The sequence below is a fragment of the Delphinapterus leucas genome, chromosome 1, assembly GCF_059928025.1.
Source record: "Delphinapterus leucas isolate spDelLeu-1000000601 "Yukka" chromosome 1, BTC_Dleu_Yukka2, whole genome shotgun sequence".
NCBI lineage: Eukaryota > Metazoa > Chordata > Mammalia > Artiodactyla > Monodontidae > Delphinapterus > Delphinapterus leucas.
The window spans coordinates 171,961,074-171,979,824 of record NC_143129.1 but is presented as its reverse complement, the minus strand read 5'-3'; the positions used below and the strand labels follow the sequence as shown (position 1 = coordinate 171,979,824).

At 52.6% G+C, this 18,751-nt stretch overlaps 1 protein-coding gene across 1 annotated transcript in view; it reads right to left on the bottom strand.

Moving 5' to 3' along the window:
- Positions 1-18,751, bottom strand: part of MYOM3 (myomesin 3) — a 48,305-nt gene that overhangs the window by 10,656 nt on the left and 18,898 nt on the right. The window contains exons 14-27 of the mRNA XM_022552075.2: positions 17,933-18,116; positions 15,055-15,229; positions 12,829-12,950; positions 12,244-12,431; positions 11,882-12,008; positions 10,574-10,752; positions 7,438-7,552; positions 6,381-6,537; positions 5,569-5,678; positions 3,987-4,031; positions 3,156-3,292; positions 1,667-1,811; positions 1,470-1,529; positions 1,013-1,080 (exon numbers count right to left, since the gene is read on the bottom strand). Of these exons, the coding sequence (XP_022407783.2) occupies positions 1,013-1,080; positions 1,470-1,529; positions 1,667-1,811; positions 3,156-3,292; positions 3,987-4,031; positions 5,569-5,678; positions 6,381-6,537; positions 7,438-7,552; positions 10,574-10,752; positions 11,882-12,008; positions 12,244-12,431; positions 12,829-12,950; positions 15,055-15,229; positions 17,933-18,116 (1,812 nt within the window). The remainder of the gene's footprint in view (positions 1-1,012; positions 1,081-1,469; positions 1,530-1,666; positions 1,812-3,155; positions 3,293-3,986; positions 4,032-5,568; positions 5,679-6,380; positions 6,538-7,437; positions 7,553-10,573; positions 10,753-11,881; positions 12,009-12,243; positions 12,432-12,828; positions 12,951-15,054; positions 15,230-17,932; positions 18,117-18,751) is intronic.

The following is an 18,751-nucleotide window of genomic DNA, read 5'->3' as shown; positions in this document are numbered from 1 at the left end:
TTCATCAGAACCTTTTTTTTTTTTTACAAACACGACTCCCCCCCACCCCCAGGCTAAATCTCATCCAAACCCTTCCTCACACCATATGTCTCCTCTGATGGTTTCTGGACTCGGGACTTGTGCTAACGCTATTCCCTCTGCTTCTTGATCCCTTTCCTACCCTACTTTTTCTTGTAAATGCCTGTGTCACCTCCTCCAGGAAGCCTTCCTTTATGCACCCCAGAGTGTGCCCCATCGTGAGTAATCAATTTCCTGCGTGTCTCCATCACAGCAGGAGCTATGCTGTTTTCGCCAGGATCTTGCTTTGGACTGTGGGATCTCACAGGCCTAAGGAGACCACTTCTTCACCCTTGTATGCCCAGTGTTTGCAGAATGTGTTACACAGAGCAGGTACTTAGGTTTGCTGAATGGACAGGCTTCTGGGAGTGCGCCCTTCCCTCCCCCGCCCTCCCCCAGTTATCTAAAAGGCTGCAGGGTGCTGAGAAACAACACCCGCTTCGAAGTCAGGCACATCCGGTTAAAACCTGGGCTCCAGACCCGGCCTGTTACCATGTAGTCTTCCGCTAGTTCCCCACTTGGTTTTTCATCCTAGAGTGGGGATTGTAACGCCGCTCTCACAGATGATCGTGAGGCAGATGGAGTAAAATAATGCCCTGAAGTGCTGAGGACAGTGTCTGGCAGGGCTACTAACAGACACAGGGACTACCGCTCAACGTATAGAGCCCTCACCTGCCCCCAGACCCCCGGCCCCCAGAACCCCTCCCAGAGCAGCTGGGAGTTCTAACTCAAGGCTGACTCAGCGCACTAATTCACACTAACTCTGCTCCCTGGGCTTTTGTTTTCCAGTTAAATGCAAAATCCCTGGGGCTACTTCCTCTGCTTGGGATCACACCAGCACAGGGTGTGGAGTTGCAGGGAGTGGGGCAAAAGACAGCCGCGGGGCTTGGGGACAACCACAGGTCTTGCCCCACGGGGCCTGGGGGCAGGGCTGGAGGCGGGGGCGGGGCTTTGCCTTGCACATCAGCAGCACTTGGCAGTCCTCGGTGACCTTCCACTGCAAAGGCTCCTCGAAATACGGACCTATGAGGGCAAAACAGCACGCCCAGCGGTCAGAGCGCCGGGCTCGGCCCGGGCGCCACCTGGTGGCGAGATAGGGGAAGGTAGCTGGGGAGGGGCACCTAATGACTACTGGCCCCTCGGATTCTGGCATTCCGCCCCCACGAGGGAGGGGACTGGGGTGAGGCATCTGGGAGGCATCTAGGGTGCAAAGTTTAGGGCGCGCACTCTCAGGGTTGGGCAAGTGCTGTCTCGTTCTGGCACAGGGACAGCACTAGATCAAATGGCAGTGGCCCTCCCTCGGGGGGTCCAGCAGGCGGAGGGATCTATTAATCCATTGGCCCAGCGGTTCCCCGGTGCTGTCTGCTGGCCTGCTGGCCGAGGTGTTTGAACTTCGCCCCAGCAGTTCTTACCCTGCTTTCTCTTCCAGTCTCTTCTCTTAGCATCTGCCTCCCTTAAAAGTTTGTCGAACTCTGTGAACACAGAGGGGGGAACGGGTGTGAACCAGAAGGAGCGCAGGTCCAGAGGAGGGCCAGGATGGATAGAGACGCCCAGGCTGAGAGCTGAGGCCGGGGGCATGGGGCAGGGCGGGGGGCAGGGCACAGCTGACCGTCATCCACCAGAGCCAGGGTGATCTGGTTCTTGGCTTTTCCGTCTTGGAGCTGAGCAGTATACGACCCTTTGTCGTCCTCAGTCAAGTTTTGGATGATAACTTCCACCAGGCCCTTCTCTCGGACAAAATTGATTTTGCGGTTCTGGGGAGAACAAAACCCGAAAGTCTTTCTGCCCTTTTCCAGTCCCAGGGAATTTGTGCTGTGGGGTGCAAATCGGGGCGTGGTTGGACTTGGGGGTAATAAATGCAGAGCTAGAAGCCTTCAGAGACTGGGGAGGGGGCCCAAGTTACCCCTCTCCTGTGTATAGACTGGGCTTTTCCCACACCCGGCCCCTGAGAATACCCTGGGGCCCGGCAGACACTGGAAAGAGTCTTACGTGCTTGTATCAGTTGCAATTAATAATAATCCCCAACCTCCTACTGTGCCATGTTTTTTGGTTATTTTCTACTTCTTTTGCAATTTAATATAAAAAAATTCCCCATAAAACTATAAAGGATAATATAAAAAAGCCTGTGTACCTGCTACCCAGAATTAGCACTTATTTACTTTTTGTCACATTCTAACAGTTTTCAAACGTTTTATTTTCCGCATTTAGGGTGTATGTATGATTTGAGAGAATCGTCTAGTTTGATTTTTCTATAGCGGCACCTGCTAGTATCAGCGCTGTGGACCGAGGGTCCAGACTTTGTTACCCTGCCTCTACCATGAGCCCAGGTCACGCTTAATCTCTGTGCAGAACTTTCTAATCTATTTTTTTTCCAATTCCTCCTCCTGATTCTGGGGCAACCAACCCCATTGTACCGATGCAGAAACGGAGGCACAGAGAGGTGAAGAGACCTGCCCAAGGGCACACAACCCACAGGAGATGAATATGAGTCTTCTGACATCTAGCCCTGAGCTCTTCCTCCTCTGTCAGAACCAGCTCCCCTCTTTATAACACATATTTTTTGATGGTCATCTGGAGATGGAATTCACAAATAAGATCTTCTCATGATTGAATCTCTCATGAGAGATTGTACTCATGTACATCCTCATGAGTACAAGAAGAACAGGAAAATGAATGAAAGAGCATAGGTAATATGGCTAATAGAATAAAAACTCTCTATTCAGTGTATATTAACACTGCAAAAAAAATTCTTTGTGTTTATATCTCAGAGTTAGGGTCTAGGCTTGGATAATTATAAGCATGAATGTAGGTTTTTCACCTTACAAATGTTTGACAGGACAGTGAAGAATCGTGGGAGGCATGGGAAGTTCTTTGTGGGAGTGTTCCTTGCCTTGGCAAGTGTCTAGCATCCCTACCACCCACCCCCCAGGTAATAAAATCCAGGTGTCCTCACCCCCCACCCTATCGCTGTGACAGCCAAAGCTGGTGGCCGTTTCTGAAAAGTCTGCTAGGGGGAGGTGCAGCCAGTGGAGACTACTGCCTGTGAGACCGCCTCCTGGGCCAGGAACCTCACTTAGGGATTCTGAGCCCCCAATTACCGGTGAGCTGAAGATTTCCTGCTCGTTGAAGATTAGATGCAGCTCAGCGGCTGGAGACAACTTTTCTACTTCCAGCCAAAGCCGCACCTCTCCTTGCTCGAGGATGTCAACGTTCCAGCCGGAGATCAGCTTGATCACTGGGAGGCAGAGGACAGGAAAGGGTGGGCAGGGAACACTTCTCCCCTCCCCCCTCCCGACAGCCCCACTTTGAGCACACTGTGGGCATTTAATGTGCAAAATGTTTCAGAGTCTGACGCAGACATGACTGGGGTGAGGGGCTGGGGAGGGTTTCCCACATTCAGTCCCCCTAGATTGAATTCATCTCAGGGAATTCATCCTCTTCCCACAGCTTTGAGGTCGTGCTTCTCACCCTGGCTGGACACTGGATCCCCAAGGACTTTCAAAAACACCAGTGTCTGGCTCCAGACCCAGAGGTTCTGATTTGTTTGGGGTGTGGCCTGGGCATTGGAATTTTGAAAAGCTCCGGGGGTGATTCCAATATGCACCCAAATTTGCGACCCCTGCGCCAGGGCCTGCAAAAGCTACTCCTGGCCAATGGAGGGAAGCAGGGGTTTAGATGACCCACAATCCAAGAAGAAAAAACCAGCCACTCTGCCCTCCCTTGCATCCCATGTGCTCTCTGCTGGCCGCTCTGTTCCCTTCATGGACTGAGGACTCCCTGGGTCTCTGACCTTCCAGCCCCAAGACATCCCCATCCTTTGCCCCCCCCCCCCCCCGGCTAGTTTCTGGCTCTTGGCTGACTCAGCCCTGCTCAGAACACCCCGGTGGGCCTGGCGGGACTGCCCAAGGCTGCTGGCTTGGACCACTTACCCGGGTTTCTAATCTCATGGCTCAGCTTCTTCAGCCTGTTCAGCTCTGGGACAGGGAGGAGCAAGGAAGAAACCAAAGAGAATGACATACCCGGGCCAGTGGGGCTTGTGGAAGCCGTCCTAGCGTCCACACTGGGTGAAAGTCCCGAGAGACTTGGCTTGGGGTCACTTGGCTACTGAGGGGTTGATGATGACCACTGTGGGCCTTGGCTCTGGGGCACTGAGGGGGCTGCCGCAGGCCACCCTGAGGTTGCTTATTCTCCTGTCCTTCAAGACCTGATCAAGTGCCACCTCCCCAGAGAAGCACCTACTGTGTGCCAGGCTCTGCGTGATCTCAGCCGTCCTCACACCATGCTGTGGGGTGAGCATTACTGTCTGTCTCCTGAGGCCCCTTGTTAACCCACTGAGCCATACTGTCCCAGCATCTGAGGGTCTGTTCTCCCCACTGAGCCATACTGTCATAGTATCTGAGGGTCTGTTCTCCCCCACTGAGCCATACTGTCCTAGTATCTGAGGGTCTGCTCTCCCCACTGAGCATTCCAGTCTGCATGTGTCTAGGGCAGGTCAGCAGAGTGCTGTCTCACTGCTAACTGCTTCTTTGTGTTAGGTTTGTCTCTTCTGCTAAGCTGAGCTCTGGACCTGCATGGTATCTGGCACACAGTATGTGCTCAATAAATACGTGTTGCATGAATGAATTGGCAGGGGCAGGGCTCATATCTCATTTCCTCTTATAAGCTGCAGAGTCCTTAGCATGATGAGTCTGGACACATGGCAAGCATCCAGTCCAAAAAAAAAAGCAAACCCCATTACTTTTGTGGATGGCTTTAGTTTGCATGGAATCATCTAAGTATATCTGCATAACAACATTGTTTCACTTAGGACGGCAGGGATTATAATCCCCCTTTACAGATGAGGAAACTGAGGCCCAGAGAGGTGTTATGACTTATCCAAGGTCAAGCAGCCAGGAAATTGTGGAACTGGAATTGCACTCTGGACCTGCCAGGCTTCTGCTTCCTGACAAAATCAAAGGGCCTCCAGTGCAATCATCAGGCAGGACAATGGGCTGTCCCAGTTGCTATGGAGACAGCAGAGGGTGAGTCTCATAGATGACCGCTGAGGCCCGGCATCCCCTCTCTGGTTTACCACAGTCCCCACTGCTCCCTTTTGCCATCCTCATTCCTCAGACCGACTGCCATTTGCAGTTTATCATTCTACTTATGCTGTTGTTTTTCTTAGGCTACGGAAGGAAGTGAAATAATTCACTGGTACCTTTGCTTTTTATCAAAAGTAGATAAAGTAAAGAGAGAGACAGGAAGAGCGTGAACTCCATCAGGCAGGGACTTCTGCCTGTCGAGTTCACTGATGTAATTCAGTGCCTAGGACAGTCTCTGGCATATGGTCGGTGCTCAGCAGACACTTATTCACTGGCTGACTGACTGAATGGGTGAGTGAGGGCCTACTTCCCTGGAAATCTCTGCTTTACTCATTTTTATTGCTTCTTGCTGGCCTCTGGGGTACTTGTGCTTGGGACTCCGTGTCTGGGTCGTCTCTCTGGGGAGGTGGCAGTGGAACAGGGGCATCACCTTCCTCCGTCAGCGTGTGGCTTGCTGAGATTTCTTCGTCAGCATCGGTGACCACCACCGAGTAGGTGCCCAAATCCTCGAGGCCAGGTTCTTTCAGGATGATCTTGGACCTGCAGAGACAGGAGGGCAGAGGCTCTGAGAGGGGCCGTGTGCCCTGGAGGCCTGGGAGCTGGGGAGTCTCGGTCGGCTTTGCAAGCCCTGCGCCCCAGCCCAGACTCCGGCCAAGCCAGTAAGCAGGGGTGGCAGCCTCCTTACACCTCTTTGGGGTCCCCCGCCCAAGGCACGTCTGGCCTGCCACCTTCAATGGTCCTCACTAGCCAGGCTCTCTGGAACAGTCTTCATACTGGCCACATCCCCCAGGCCTGCCTCTCTCCACAGGGCTCAAGTCATCAGCTTTGTCTCCTGCTGGACAGGGCCAAGGCCAGAGCTGCTGGGGGTGGAGGAGGGAGACCTGGGGGCACTTGACATCCTAATCCCTCTTTTACTGATGAGGAAGCTGACCCCAGAGAACTTGCAAGAGCAAGTCGCTGGCACTCAGGCTAGAAACCAAGTCCTGAGCGTCTCCTCGGAGGCACACACATTCCTTACAGAAAAAGGATCTGCAAATGAAGGGCACCGTTTCACCGTCTCCAAGGCACTCTCCCTCACTTCTCCCCAGGTGGCAGTCAGCATCCTTCATGAGAGACCAAGCAGTCCTCTCAAGCTCGTTATCTGGGGGTCCGGCCGGATGGTCTCACCCACGAGCTTCTGCCCACTCGTCCGACAACGTCTGGGACCTGTGGACGAGTCGTGCTGCCCCTCCCCTCACTTACTTGTTAACTTCCTCCTCGACCTTGACCCTCTGTGGGTCCGGCGGGCCCTTGTAGTCCTTGGACCACTGAAACTCCGAGGAGTCGGGGGCCTCGGGGGCTTCGAAAGCCATGTAGATAAAGCCCTCACCATCTACACCAACCTCGATCTCCCGAGCATCTGAGGGCAGGATCCAATGGAGGGCAACAGACATTTAGAAACAATAAACCGGGTCAGCTCCCTCCCCTGCTTAACCCCTCCAGTGGCTGCCCGTTGCTCTTGAATAAAATAAGAAACCCCAGACTCCTTGCTGTGGCCTCCAAGGCCTCGTATAATCAGGCTCCTTCTCAGCTCAAATGTCACCTCCTCAGACTACTGAGGCTAAAGTAAAGCCCACCCCACCCTATCACCCTGTTTCACTTCCTTTATAGCACTTATCACTGACTTTTTCATCATTTACTTGTTTACTGTCCATTCGTCCTGCCCCTCCCCCCACCAGCGCAGGGACCTTGCTTTCTCATCACTGCCATGTCCCCAGTGCAGTGTGGGTGTCACCAAATACTTGCTGAATGAATGAATAATTAAAAGAATGGAAAAGAACACACTTTATAGTGAGGAGAGCTGAGTGATTCCATCGGATACTAGCTGCGTGACCTGGTCATTTAACTTCTCTGAGCTACAATGAAATCAGTTCTAAAGTGGGGACAGTGACGGCTCCCTCAGGGGCTTATTGGTGTAAGGACCCAGCGCAGCATCTGGCGTATGTGGTAGGAGTGGACCTCGGGAGCCGTGACTGCAAGGCAGGCAAAGCCACACGGCATATCTGAAATACAGTTGGCTGTTCTTTTAGATATCCACGAAGAGTTGTATGAGTTTAAGAATGTGGCATGTAAAGGATGGAAGACCCATCACATGGAAGGAAACCATATGTTCAAATCTTGGGATCCCACAGAAATAAACGAGAGTGTGGACGGGAGAGAAACAGGCAGGAAGGAATGAGGGGCAGGAAGGTGTGGCGGGGTGAGGGCCCAGCAGGTTCTGTCCTCCTGCTGCAGACAAGCTCCCTCCCCCTGCCCCTACCTGGCTTGTCCTCCAGGAGTATGGGGTCGGTGGGCATGGACGGCTGCCCTGGGCCCGCTGAATTCACAGCCTGTACATGGAACACGTAGGTCTTCCCCGGCTGTAAGTCAGAAATCTGGGGGAAGGGAGGGGGCAAGAGTGAGCACCGAGGATGGCAAAGACCCACCCTTCCTGCAGCCCTGGCCACGGGCTGCAGGGGACCCCCAGGAGGGCCAGGCTGCCCTGGGGGTGGGGGGCAGGCTAGGGGCACATTGCTCTCCTGAGTTCCAGCTTCAGGTGAGCCTCTCCCCTGAGGTTACCTCCCACGCTTGTGATGCCTGGAACTCCACCTGCTCGGCGCCCCCGGCCTCTCCTCCATCTGCCTCCCTAGAAAGAAGCTTGGTGATCGTCGTCTTTGACATCGTTTTCTTGAGCCCTACACATCTAATCACCGAAGTTCCCATTTTATTTCCCTAACGTTTCTTGAATGTGGCCTGTGTGTCCCAGCCACGCCTCTGACTGCAGCTTTATTTCTTCTCTCCTGGATTAGTCCAGCAGTTTCCTAAATGGCGCCTCTGCCTCTAGACCCTTCTTCCCGGTCTATCTTTCCCTCTGCCAGTGTTTCCAAGATGGCAGTCTGAGTACACTTAACTCTTTCAGTGGCCTTCAGGGTAAAGTTCAGATTTCGAGGCTTGGTACCTAAAGCCTTCCTCATCCGTCCATCCTCAGCCTCCTGTCCTCTTCTCCGCGCCCCCTTCACTCCCTGACTCCTCAGGGTTCCCCATGCATCACGTCGCTTCACGCCTCCCTGCCTTTGCCCTTGCTGAGCCCTCTGCCTGGAACGCCCTCCCCTTCTCTTGGTCTAACACCGACAGCTCACCCTTGGCCACTCAGCTTGGCCAGATGGGACGAGGCCAGGAGAGGCCTCTTACCCTCCTCCTTGGAGCTCCCAGAATCCCTCAGACCCTCCTTGATTGTACGACACACAGTATTGTAATTGCCTGTTCCCTAAGGACTGTGACTGTAGCTTTTTACATCTACAATCTAGTTCCAGATCTGGCACTAAGTAGGTGTCCAGAAGTGTTGAGTGAATGACTGAGTGAGTGAATGCTGGCCAACCACCCACATGCAGAAACAGTGCCAAGTCACCGAGGCTCCCCCACCCTGGGCCAGCCTGCCTGAGGAGCAGAGGGACCATCCATCTTGCGTGGCTCTCTCAGGCCAGCTGTGCAGCACTGGTCGACTCTACTGTAGGGAGCCGGGCCCCGTGGGGGTGGAAACTGCACATCTCAGAGCATTCCATGGGCTGAAGCTTGCCCTTCTTCATTTGGTCTTTCTTTAAATAAATTTATTTATTTATTTTTGCTGTGTTGGGTCTTCGTTTCTGTGTGAGGGCTTTCTCTAGTTGCAGCGAGCAGGGGCCACTCTTCATCACGGTGCGCGGGCCTCTCACTGGCGAGGCCTCTGTTGTTGCGGAGCACAGGCTCCAGACGCGCAGGCTCAGTAGTTGTGGCTCACGGGCTTAGTTGCTCCGCGGCATGTGGGATCTTCCCGGACCAGGGCTCGAGCCCGTGTGCCCTGCATTGGCAGGCAGATTCTCAACCACTGCGCCACCAGGAAAGCCCTTCTTCATTTGGTCTTAGATAGCCTTAATGTTATTGTTTCAAAAGGAAATATTTTTCTTTTTTTCTGATTATGAAAGAAATTCATGTTTGTTGGAGGAAATGTTAAAGCAATAGAAAAGAATATAAAATGAAGGGGTAAGGCTCTCCTGGCAGCTCCATTCCCAGAGATGACCAGAATTGACAATTTTGTAAAAATCCATTTAGACTCGCAAATGCACGTAAACCATGCAGAAACGTGACCTGTGCCATATTCTGCTTGTTAGTATCTTCTTTCCACATTGTTTTGGGCCTCTCAAGCCTGCTTTCTTTCCTCTTGGTGCTAACAGAGTGCTAACGTGTGGTCTTGAAACCCACACACCCTCCTGCCTGCTGGTGAAAGATGCCTCAGGAAAATGAGGTGGAGAAGATACTCCCTCTCTCCCAAGAGCTGCAGAAGATAAAACCTAATACACGTCACAGAACTTTCCTTACAAACTTTCCTTAAACAAAGAAGGCCTGTGAGACATGCTGGCTTCAGAGATGGATGCTGTGAAGTCTGTGATCCTGATGGATTGTCTGTTAGTAATTTGTGTCTGCTAAGAATGCTTCAATGGACACCTTTGTTTTCTGACATGACAAATATGTGTGAGTTGTCTTTGTCATGCCAGGAGAGCATTGTTTGCGCTTTCCCTTCTACACGAGTGCAAGTGAAAACAACCACCACAGGTGAATAAAACCAATGATTCTGCTAGATTTCTTATTTATCCAAAAAGTTTAGAGTTTGCTTCTCATTTAAATGAAGAAACGCATATATGCCTCTATGTTCATTAATATACAGTATGATATACATGTTCTAAATGTTATCTAACTTATAAATATCCTGCTCTGTATTGTGCTTTTTTTTTCTTAGCCACATATGGTGGATGTGTTTTTATGTCACAACATACACGTAGCTCTACCTCATTCTTTTTTTTTAATTTTTAAATTTAAATTTTTTATTTTTTTAGCTCTACCTCATTCTTTATATTATTGCCACTCCTTCAGCTACTGTAGCCTTTACACTCACTGACACTGAGTCTACATTAAGGATACACTGTGATTTATTTAAGCAAACCCCCTACTGATGGACATTTAAGTTGTTTCCAGATTTTGCCTTTATAAACAACGCTACAACAAGCATCACTGTCCTTAGGTCTTTGCACACTTGACTAATTATTTCTCTACAGTTCAATCCTAGAAGCAGAATTCCTAGCTGCAGGGATGTGCATATCCAAATGCTAATATACCTTGCTAATTATAAGTGAGGTTTTAGGGAGGAGTCTGCACAGCATGGAGCAGGTTAAGACCAACCACCGGCCAGACCTACTACCCACTCGCTGTGTGACCCTGGCTAAGCCACTCCCCCTCTCTGGTCCTCTGCTGCCATTAAGTGAGGGCAGTGATCTCTGAGGGTCGTTCCAGCTTTGGTGTTCTGTAGTCCTGCCATATCCTGTGGCAGGGAAGGCTTAGGGCGGGCCCATCCTTCATCAGAGGATGAAGGGGCAGGGACTCACCCTCAGGTGGGTGCCAGAGACGGGGTCTGGAGTGACCGGCTTCCATTGCTCAGAGCCTTCCTCCTGGACACTCAAGCAGTAGCCTATGACTGGTCCGGCCCCTTGGTACAGTGGGGGCTCCCACGTCAGCATCAGGGAGGTGGCCCGTACTTCAAACGCCCGCACGCCATACGGGGGTCCTGTGGGAAGACAGGGTAGAGAAGGAGATGGATATCCAAATGGCCAGCCAGCCAGTCGGGCAGTGGGCGGGTGGCAAGTCAGCAAGCTTGTCAATCTTTCAGTCCCAGCCAGGCCTGGAAGTGCCTGCTCTGGACATGGTGGGGACCTGGCCGGCCTTGGCTCATGGCAAGGCTTGGTCTGTGTCTGAACTAGAGTTAACTCTTCAAAGTGTGCTCAGTATTACTTCCTCTGGGAAACATCCTTGACCCTCCCCATCCCTGTCCCAGACAGCATTATTTAATCTTTCTAATCTCTTTGCTATTTCAAGGTTTAATGTAGAAGCTCAGGGTGTGGACTCCAGAGTCAGATCACTGGGGTTCATGTCCCAGCGAACACCCTTTTTCAGGCTATGGGGACTCTGGGCAAGTTACTTAGCCTCTATGTTCCTGTCTCCTCATCGGTAAAATGGGGATAATACTAGTTCTCATAAAATAGTGCTGTCGTGAGCATTAATGACATAACTTAAGCAAAGCGTCAATACATAGTAAGTACCCAACAAATGGCAGCTGTTTATAACTGTCGTTGTCTAAAGCATCACGCGTAGTGATTATCTGCCATTCAGGTAAAGGTTTTGTGCAGAAAACAGAACTGAGCTGAACAGAATGATGGAAGGTTGTCATCCTTCCTTCCTAAGGGGGAGATGAAGGGCTAGTTTGTGAGAAGGCTGATGGTGCTGCGGGAGTGGTGCAGAGGGGGACCAACCTGCCCTGTTTGTCCAGGATTGGGACACAGGACTTGCGGTGGTAATACTGGGAAAGTCCTGGGCAAACTGGGACGAGTTGGTCACCTAGCAGTGTGCCTTTGGGGTTTGAGATTGGTCTGTGTTGAGAATCGAGCTCAGATGGGGTGTTGAGCTAGAGGATAATTTGGATGGGGGTACAGGGCCAGTCAGTGGCCAAGGTCAGGGCTCTTGACTTGGCAGAGTTAAGACTGTGTCAGAGGTTACAGGGGGCAGGGGTCTGGGGTTTGGGACCAACAGAGCAAGCTTGAATGCACAGCGAGCCCGGCGGTAGCGGTCATCTTGTTTGTTAGTTTGGGGGAGGGGAGGGGAGGGCAGGTGCTGGGCTTTGGCACCTCCCAGACGCTCACCTGGCTGAGGCATCGTCCACTTTTTGCACTCAAACAGGCTGCTGGGTGCCGACAGCTCTCCAACACCAGCCCAGTTTACTGCCCGGGCACGGAACTCATAGAAGTGGCCTTCGTGGAGGTCACTGACCTTGAAGAGCAAAAGCACAGACTGTGAAGGCTTGAGGCTGGGGAGGCAGGGGATGAGGTTCACAGCAGGAGGTCTATAAGAGCTTCACGTGAGACTGGTCTGCACTTGACAATCAGCTGGATTATCGAGGCACCAAACCTGAGGCCTCTCTCAGCCTCAGGACCTCCAACCCTGACCCCCACTCTCCACCCACACAAATCAGGACACCAGGCCAGTGGCCGCATTCCAGCCTCACCTTGCACATCTGGGTGGGGATGGGCTGCTGGTTGACCGAGTGCCAGTCCAGTTGCTCTGAGTCGTGTTGGTCCAGGAAGTAGCCCAGGATCTTGCCCCCTCCACGCCGCTTAGGGGGTTTCCACCCAATGACCATATAATTTTCCCCACAGTTCAGGAGGGCGAAGTCATATGGAACAGATGGTGTAGCTACGGGGAGGCAAGGGGGTGAGGGCCACTGCTCCCGAGGGGCGGCCGGACTGGGCTGTGGGGCCCGAGGGAGGCAGCGAGCCTCCCCCAGTGGGTGCCCACCCTGCTCTGGGGCACGGACTTAGCCAGTAGCATCCACTGGTAATGCTGACTCAGCTACGTGCAGGGCACCTGGGCCTCCGAGCTGGTCAGACTTCACCCCATGGCCTTAGGCCATTGCTACTTCCCCCCCAAAGGAAGGGGTGGTCGGGGTCAGCACCAGATCCCCTGAGAAGGCTTCTGCCCCATGGCCTCTGGAGCTGGACCCTCCAAGAGGTGGTCGATAAGCCCCCTGCTCTCTGCTCAGCCCAGGTCTGTCCCCAGAGGTGTGCAGGCTGCACCTGCCCCTTGGACTTACCCAGAGCCTGCTTGACCTTGACAGGTTCGGTGGCGGCTGAGCTCTCCCCAACTCCAGCCTCGCTGACTGACCTGATACAAAACTCATACTCCTTCCCTGTCCTCAGCCCAGGAACTGTAAACCTGGGAGAGAAATGTACAGCCTTCAGGAAAGGCCAAACCAGCAGCATGGAGACATTCCTGAACTTTCTAGAACAACCTTGTGGGGATAAGTGGCCACCAGTGTGGTAGGATTTGAGGCCTCAGTTCTTGCCTAAAGACCTTGCCCCTGCCCCCAGAGTGATGCCTGCTCCCTGGAGGATGAGGTCCTTAAGGTTTTAAAGGATGTAGCTTCCAGAGCCCATCATTAAGGTGCGAATACGCTGGGAAAGTTACCAGTTGAAGGCCCAGGTAGCCAACCCCTAAACTGAGCAACCTGGTACATCTCTAGGACTTTGGGCCTCGTACTGGAAACATAATAAATGGCTCTTCTTATCTGTACGGATGCTGTGACTAAAGCACAGAGTCCTTTTAAAGACCTCTGAATTATCAGCCAGAGACATACAAGGACACTCTGGCTTACAGAAAAATGTCCTCCCATCCTGTCTCTTCTCTTTTTTTTTTTTTTGCGGTACGCGGGCCTCTCACTGCTGTGGCCTCTCCCGCTGCAGAGCACAGGCTCCGGACGCGCAGGCTTAGTGGCCATGGCTCACGGGCCCAGCCGCTCCACGGCATGTGCGATCTTCCCGGACCGGGGCACGAACCCGTGTCCCCTGCATCGGCAGGCGGACTCTCAACCACTGCACCACCAGGGAAGCCCCTGTCTCTTCTTGATAAGATCCAAACTGTGAACCTCTTTTTTCCCTTTTCACTTATCAACATTTTCCTGTAGCAAATCTTGTTCTACAGGGAGCTTCCCTTGGTCAGTTGACCCCGAGGAGTTGAATGTTGGAATGTCAGAGGGGCCTTTATGGATCAAACCATTCAGTCTCTTCATTTTACAGGTAGGGAAGGGCTTCCCCAGAAGGAATGGGGTGAGCCAAGAGCACACAGCCAGTTAGGAACAACCTGGACCGAGCCCGGGTCTCCCGAATCCCAGTGCAGCGCCTGCCCGTTCAGTATTCATTCATTCACGTCTTTTTTGAGCATCTCCTGTGAGCCAGGTTCTGAGGAGCTCATGGAATAGTGGTGGACCAGACCCTACCTCCCAGCTGAGCTCCCTTCACACCATCACCCCAGGCAGCACTGCTGGGCAGCAGTGTTTAGCCTCTTTCCAGCCCTGACACATGTAACCGATGACATGCACACATGTGATGTACCAGAGGATCACGCCACGCCCCCTGTCCTCCCCTTCAGGGGCGGACATCTGAATGCAAGTCAGGGGAGTGATGTCATCCTAGGGATAACCTGGACTCCGAGCTCATTTGTCCAAAACCCAATTAATTATTCTCCAACTGGAGAACTTTAGCAGTGACAAAGCATGAGTGACCGTGAGGCACCGTGTGCCAGAGGGGCACCAGGTCCTGTCCCCTTTTCTGGGTGAGATAATCTTGGGGCTCGCAGCCCAGGGTGAGGGGAGCCCACAGGTGTGCTCAGGGCCCAGCCGGTCGTCTGATGGAAAGGGAAGGGGGGGTGGGTGTCACCACCTGAGCCCCTGCCCCCGCAGAGCCTCAAAACGGAGAGAAGTCATGAGTCCAGAAACCTCGAGGGTTCTGCCTGCGAGGACCGGGACCACCGAGTGAGGAGGGAGACTCAGAGGGGAGTGGGAGTGGCATAGGCAAGAGCACAGGAGTCTGGGCCGAGGTTCAGAGAGGGCGAGTCTCTGTGCAGGGGTGCCCGGCGAGTGAGGGGTGGGTGTGGAGCCTGAACCCCAGCCGCCCTGGCTGCAGTCTCTGCCTCTCTGTCTCTAAGCTCCTGGAAAGACAAGACCTAGGCAGTCACCACTACCTGCAAACAGCACGCTCCTAGTGAGCGTTGCCACAAAAGAGGCTGTCTGGGCCAAGTACACTTACTAGCTAGGTGAGCTTTGGCAAACTCCGTAACTGCTCTGTCCCTCGGTTTCTTCATCTGTACAATGACAATAGAAGTAATAGTCCTAAGTTCAGAGGATTGCAGCCAGAACTGAATGACCTAATATATGAAAAGAACTTAGAATGGTGCCCAATGCCCAACCACGCTGTGAACGGCAGAGGCTTCATTATTATTACGGCCCTGCCCTAGGGCAGGAAGGGGGTGGGGACAAACTCACCTGCTGCCCTGGATGGGTTTGTTGTTAACTGTTTTCCACTCAGATGATCCTGCCTCCCGGGAGTAGATGTAATAACCCAGGAGCTCTGGGCTGTCTTTCACAGGATCCCAGGTCAGGGAGACAGAGGTCTGTGTGTCTCGGAAAGCTTGAACTTGAGTTGGAGGAGGGAGAGTGGCTAAAAATCAGAAGTGTGGACTGAGTGAAGATGCTGAGTTACACGGCTGGGGAGGGGGAGGCGTGTGGGAGAGGCGGGGAGGTGCGCACATGGCAATCAAGGGGGGCACGTGCATTGCAGACATGCCCTGGGGCTTTGGGCAGCTCTTCCCTAGTCCCAGAGGTGTCCTCCAGACTCTTGTATTCTGAAAGTCTTCTCTCATCTTACCTCCAAACATCTCCGCTTCCTCACTAAAATCCCCATTCATTAACCCTACTATCGCTCTCTCTCTCTTAGAAGTCACCAGATCTGACAATTTTCCTCAGCCTTATCTTTGATCTCTAGGAAACTTCATTTTATTTCCCTTTGAAACTTTAACTTTCATGGCTCCCTGAGACTATGCTCCTTGAGGTAGGGTTTGCCATGATGTGTTAAATGGACAGATTTGGATGGATGGAAGAATGGATGGATGGACGGATGGATGGATGGATGAACGGATCAATAGACTAATGGATGGACAGGTGGATGAATAGATGGATAGATGGATGAAAGGATGGATGGATGGATGTCAGATACAGGACCTTCCTAGTTCTCTTTTTCCTTCTCAAACTTCTTACACAACCTTTTGTGGCTCCCTCTCTTTCTTGCTTTTTTTTTTTTTTTTTTTTGTGGTACGTGGGCCTCTCACTGTTGTGGCCTCTCCCGTTGCGGAGCACAGGCTCCGGACGTGCAGGCTCAGCGGCCATGGCTCACGGGCCCAGCCGAACCCGCGTCCCCTGCATCGGCAGGCGGACTCCCAACCACTGCACCACCGGGGAAGCCCTCCCCCTCTTTCTTTTGTCCCCACATGTGGGACTCCTCCAAGTGTCTGCTCCTTGACTTGCTCCATTTTTCTCCTCTTTTCTCATCTCAAGTGTCCACCTATTCCCATGTCTTCAGCCCTCACCACTCTGCAGGTGACTCCCCAGGCTTTACCTCCAGGCCTGCTCTCTCTCCTGAATTCTAGAGCCTCATCTTGCATTTTTCCCTGGACACCTCTCCTAGTGTTCTGGTGGTGCCTCAAAGTCAACAGGCAGAGGCTGAACTCAGCATCAATCCAACATAAATCCAGTAACTACTGAGTGCCTGCTCTGAGCCAGGCTCTGCACTTGGCCCAGGGGAAGTACTGAGAAACAGACTTGGGGTCCTGGGCTCAGGAAGGTCCTGTCAGCAACTTCAGCCTGTCAGGTTGAAGACAGTGTGACAGTGGATGAAGGTTGGGTGGTGGGAGAGGGTAGAAGGAGGGCACTCAGGGCCCCATGTGTCCAAGAGACCTGATTCGACCCGTAGGCAAGAACTTGAGCTGAGGGCATCCATGTACGGAGTAGTACTCACACACTAACATCATGATTTCAAGACCTGAGGATATGTTTGTGGTATAATGTTAATTGTAAAAGGTAGAATGCAAAGCTCTACACGTGGTTTGATTGGACTTTCAGAAAGATGCATTGGCGTGCATGCGTCAAAGGCCAGAGGCCCAAGCGCCTAGATGTTCACAGTGGTTACCCTTGGTCAGCGGGATCCTGGGGTGGAGGGAATTCTCTTCCCTCCCTCCCTCCCTCCCTTCCTCTTTCTCCCTCTCTCTCGCTTCTTTTGTATTTTCCCATTTTTGTACAATAACTTCACTTTCATAATACAAGTAAATGACTTTTCGTTTTCCCTCTCCTCCCCTCCTCTCCTTTTCCTCTCCTTTCCTTCTCCGATCTGTACTAGAACCTTACCCTAAGGCTGCCTTGTGGTCCAGAGACGGCCCACATCCAATCACAAACCAGTCACTGGCCAGGCCCCTGAGTCAAGACTAAATGTTAACCAGACCAGAATTAAAGAAAAACTCCATTTGCCCACCAACCTATTTATACTTACTATGAATATATATATATATATATATATTTCTTTTTTCTACATTATTGAAACAGTACAAATCTAGGACTTTGAAATCTTCCCCAAACAGGCCTTGCAGCATATCAGGCTCTTCTCAGATGGGCAGTGCTACAGCTGGGTTCCTTAAAGGACTAGTTGGTGATGGCAGCTGCAGGGAACCTTCTGATCTTATCAGAATCCAGAGGCCTGAGAGGAAAGAGGGAAGCCCGGGAAGTCAGGACCAGGATGGAGCTGCCGCTGGGAGACTCAGGAAGGAGCCACAGGTGGGGGCGATAACCAGGCCTTCAGAACAACGGGTTTGGCAGGTGAGGACACCAAGGTTCGCAGCTCAGAAATGACCTGCCCAGGCCCACGCTGTGCTTCAGATGAGAGGGGCCCCGCCTGGTGAGGCGGATTGGGGTGGGACCAGGGAGAGGGCCGGAGGCCTGCCCAGGGGCTCACTCCTGGCTGCACAAGGTGGGGTCAGGCCCTGGTTGGAGACGTTTAGAACTGAGGGACCACTTGGTCACACTCAGATCCTGTGCTGGACCTGGCTGGATTCTGCAACCTGTGAATTGTTGATCTAGAAAAAAATGTCTATACTTTCAAGAGCCTCTTGCCCAGAGAAATGTATCAATAATTCTTGACGGTCTAAAGTTTTACAGGCCTGTGATCATGTTGCTTTTCAGCTTCGTGATAGGTAGAAGTGGTCAAGGACAGACAAACGGGCACGGCTGTGTCCCTGCAGCCATGGGGTCCCGAGCCCCGGATGCTGACAGCCTGGTCTGGCCTGGCCTGGCCCCACCTCCTGCATCACACAGGTACCTGGCTTCCCCCTCAAGGCGATGGGCTCGCTGGGCTCCGAGGGATCGCTCATGCCGTACTGGTTTATCGCTCGCACTCTGAAGACGTACGACTTCCCTTTCTCCAGATCCAAAACGGCGAATCTCGGGGATTTCACAGGTGTTTCTGAGTTGATGGCCTCCCAGGTGCCGCTACCTATGACCGACTGTGACAAGGGAGAGAAACTTGCCTTTGGTTAAGTGGTTGCCTTCCCACATGTGCTCTCACTAACTTCTATCCTTGGCCCAGGCTGCCCCTCAACACCTGAACTCTGGATCCACCTGCCTCCGTGACGTCTCTACCCGGATGCCCATCGAGCATCTCACATTCAACAGAACTGACCCTGGAACTTGCCCCCCGCCAATGCAGCCCACATCGAGTTAGTGGCACCCGTCCTTTCAGCTGCTCAGGCCAGAACCCTGGGAGCCATCCTGGACTCTTTCTCTCATTTCTCATCCCCCGAAGATGCTCTGTCAACAAACCCAGTTGGCTCTACCTTCGAAATTTATCCAGAGTCCAACCATGGCTTATCACCCTCATGCTCCCCTCCACAACCTTGATCCAAGCCACCATCGTCTCTCACCTGAGTTATCTCAGTAGCCTCCTAACTGGTCTGCCTGTTTCTACCTTTAACTCCCTTCAGTCTTTTCTCCAAATGACAGGCAGAGGCATCCTTTTACAACACAAGTCAGATCACATCCGTGTCTGCCCACAGCCCTCCCAAGCCCCGCATCTCTCTCAGAGCGAAATTCTCTATGGCTTGACTCCTGTCACCTGTCTGGCCACATTCCATGCCCCCCT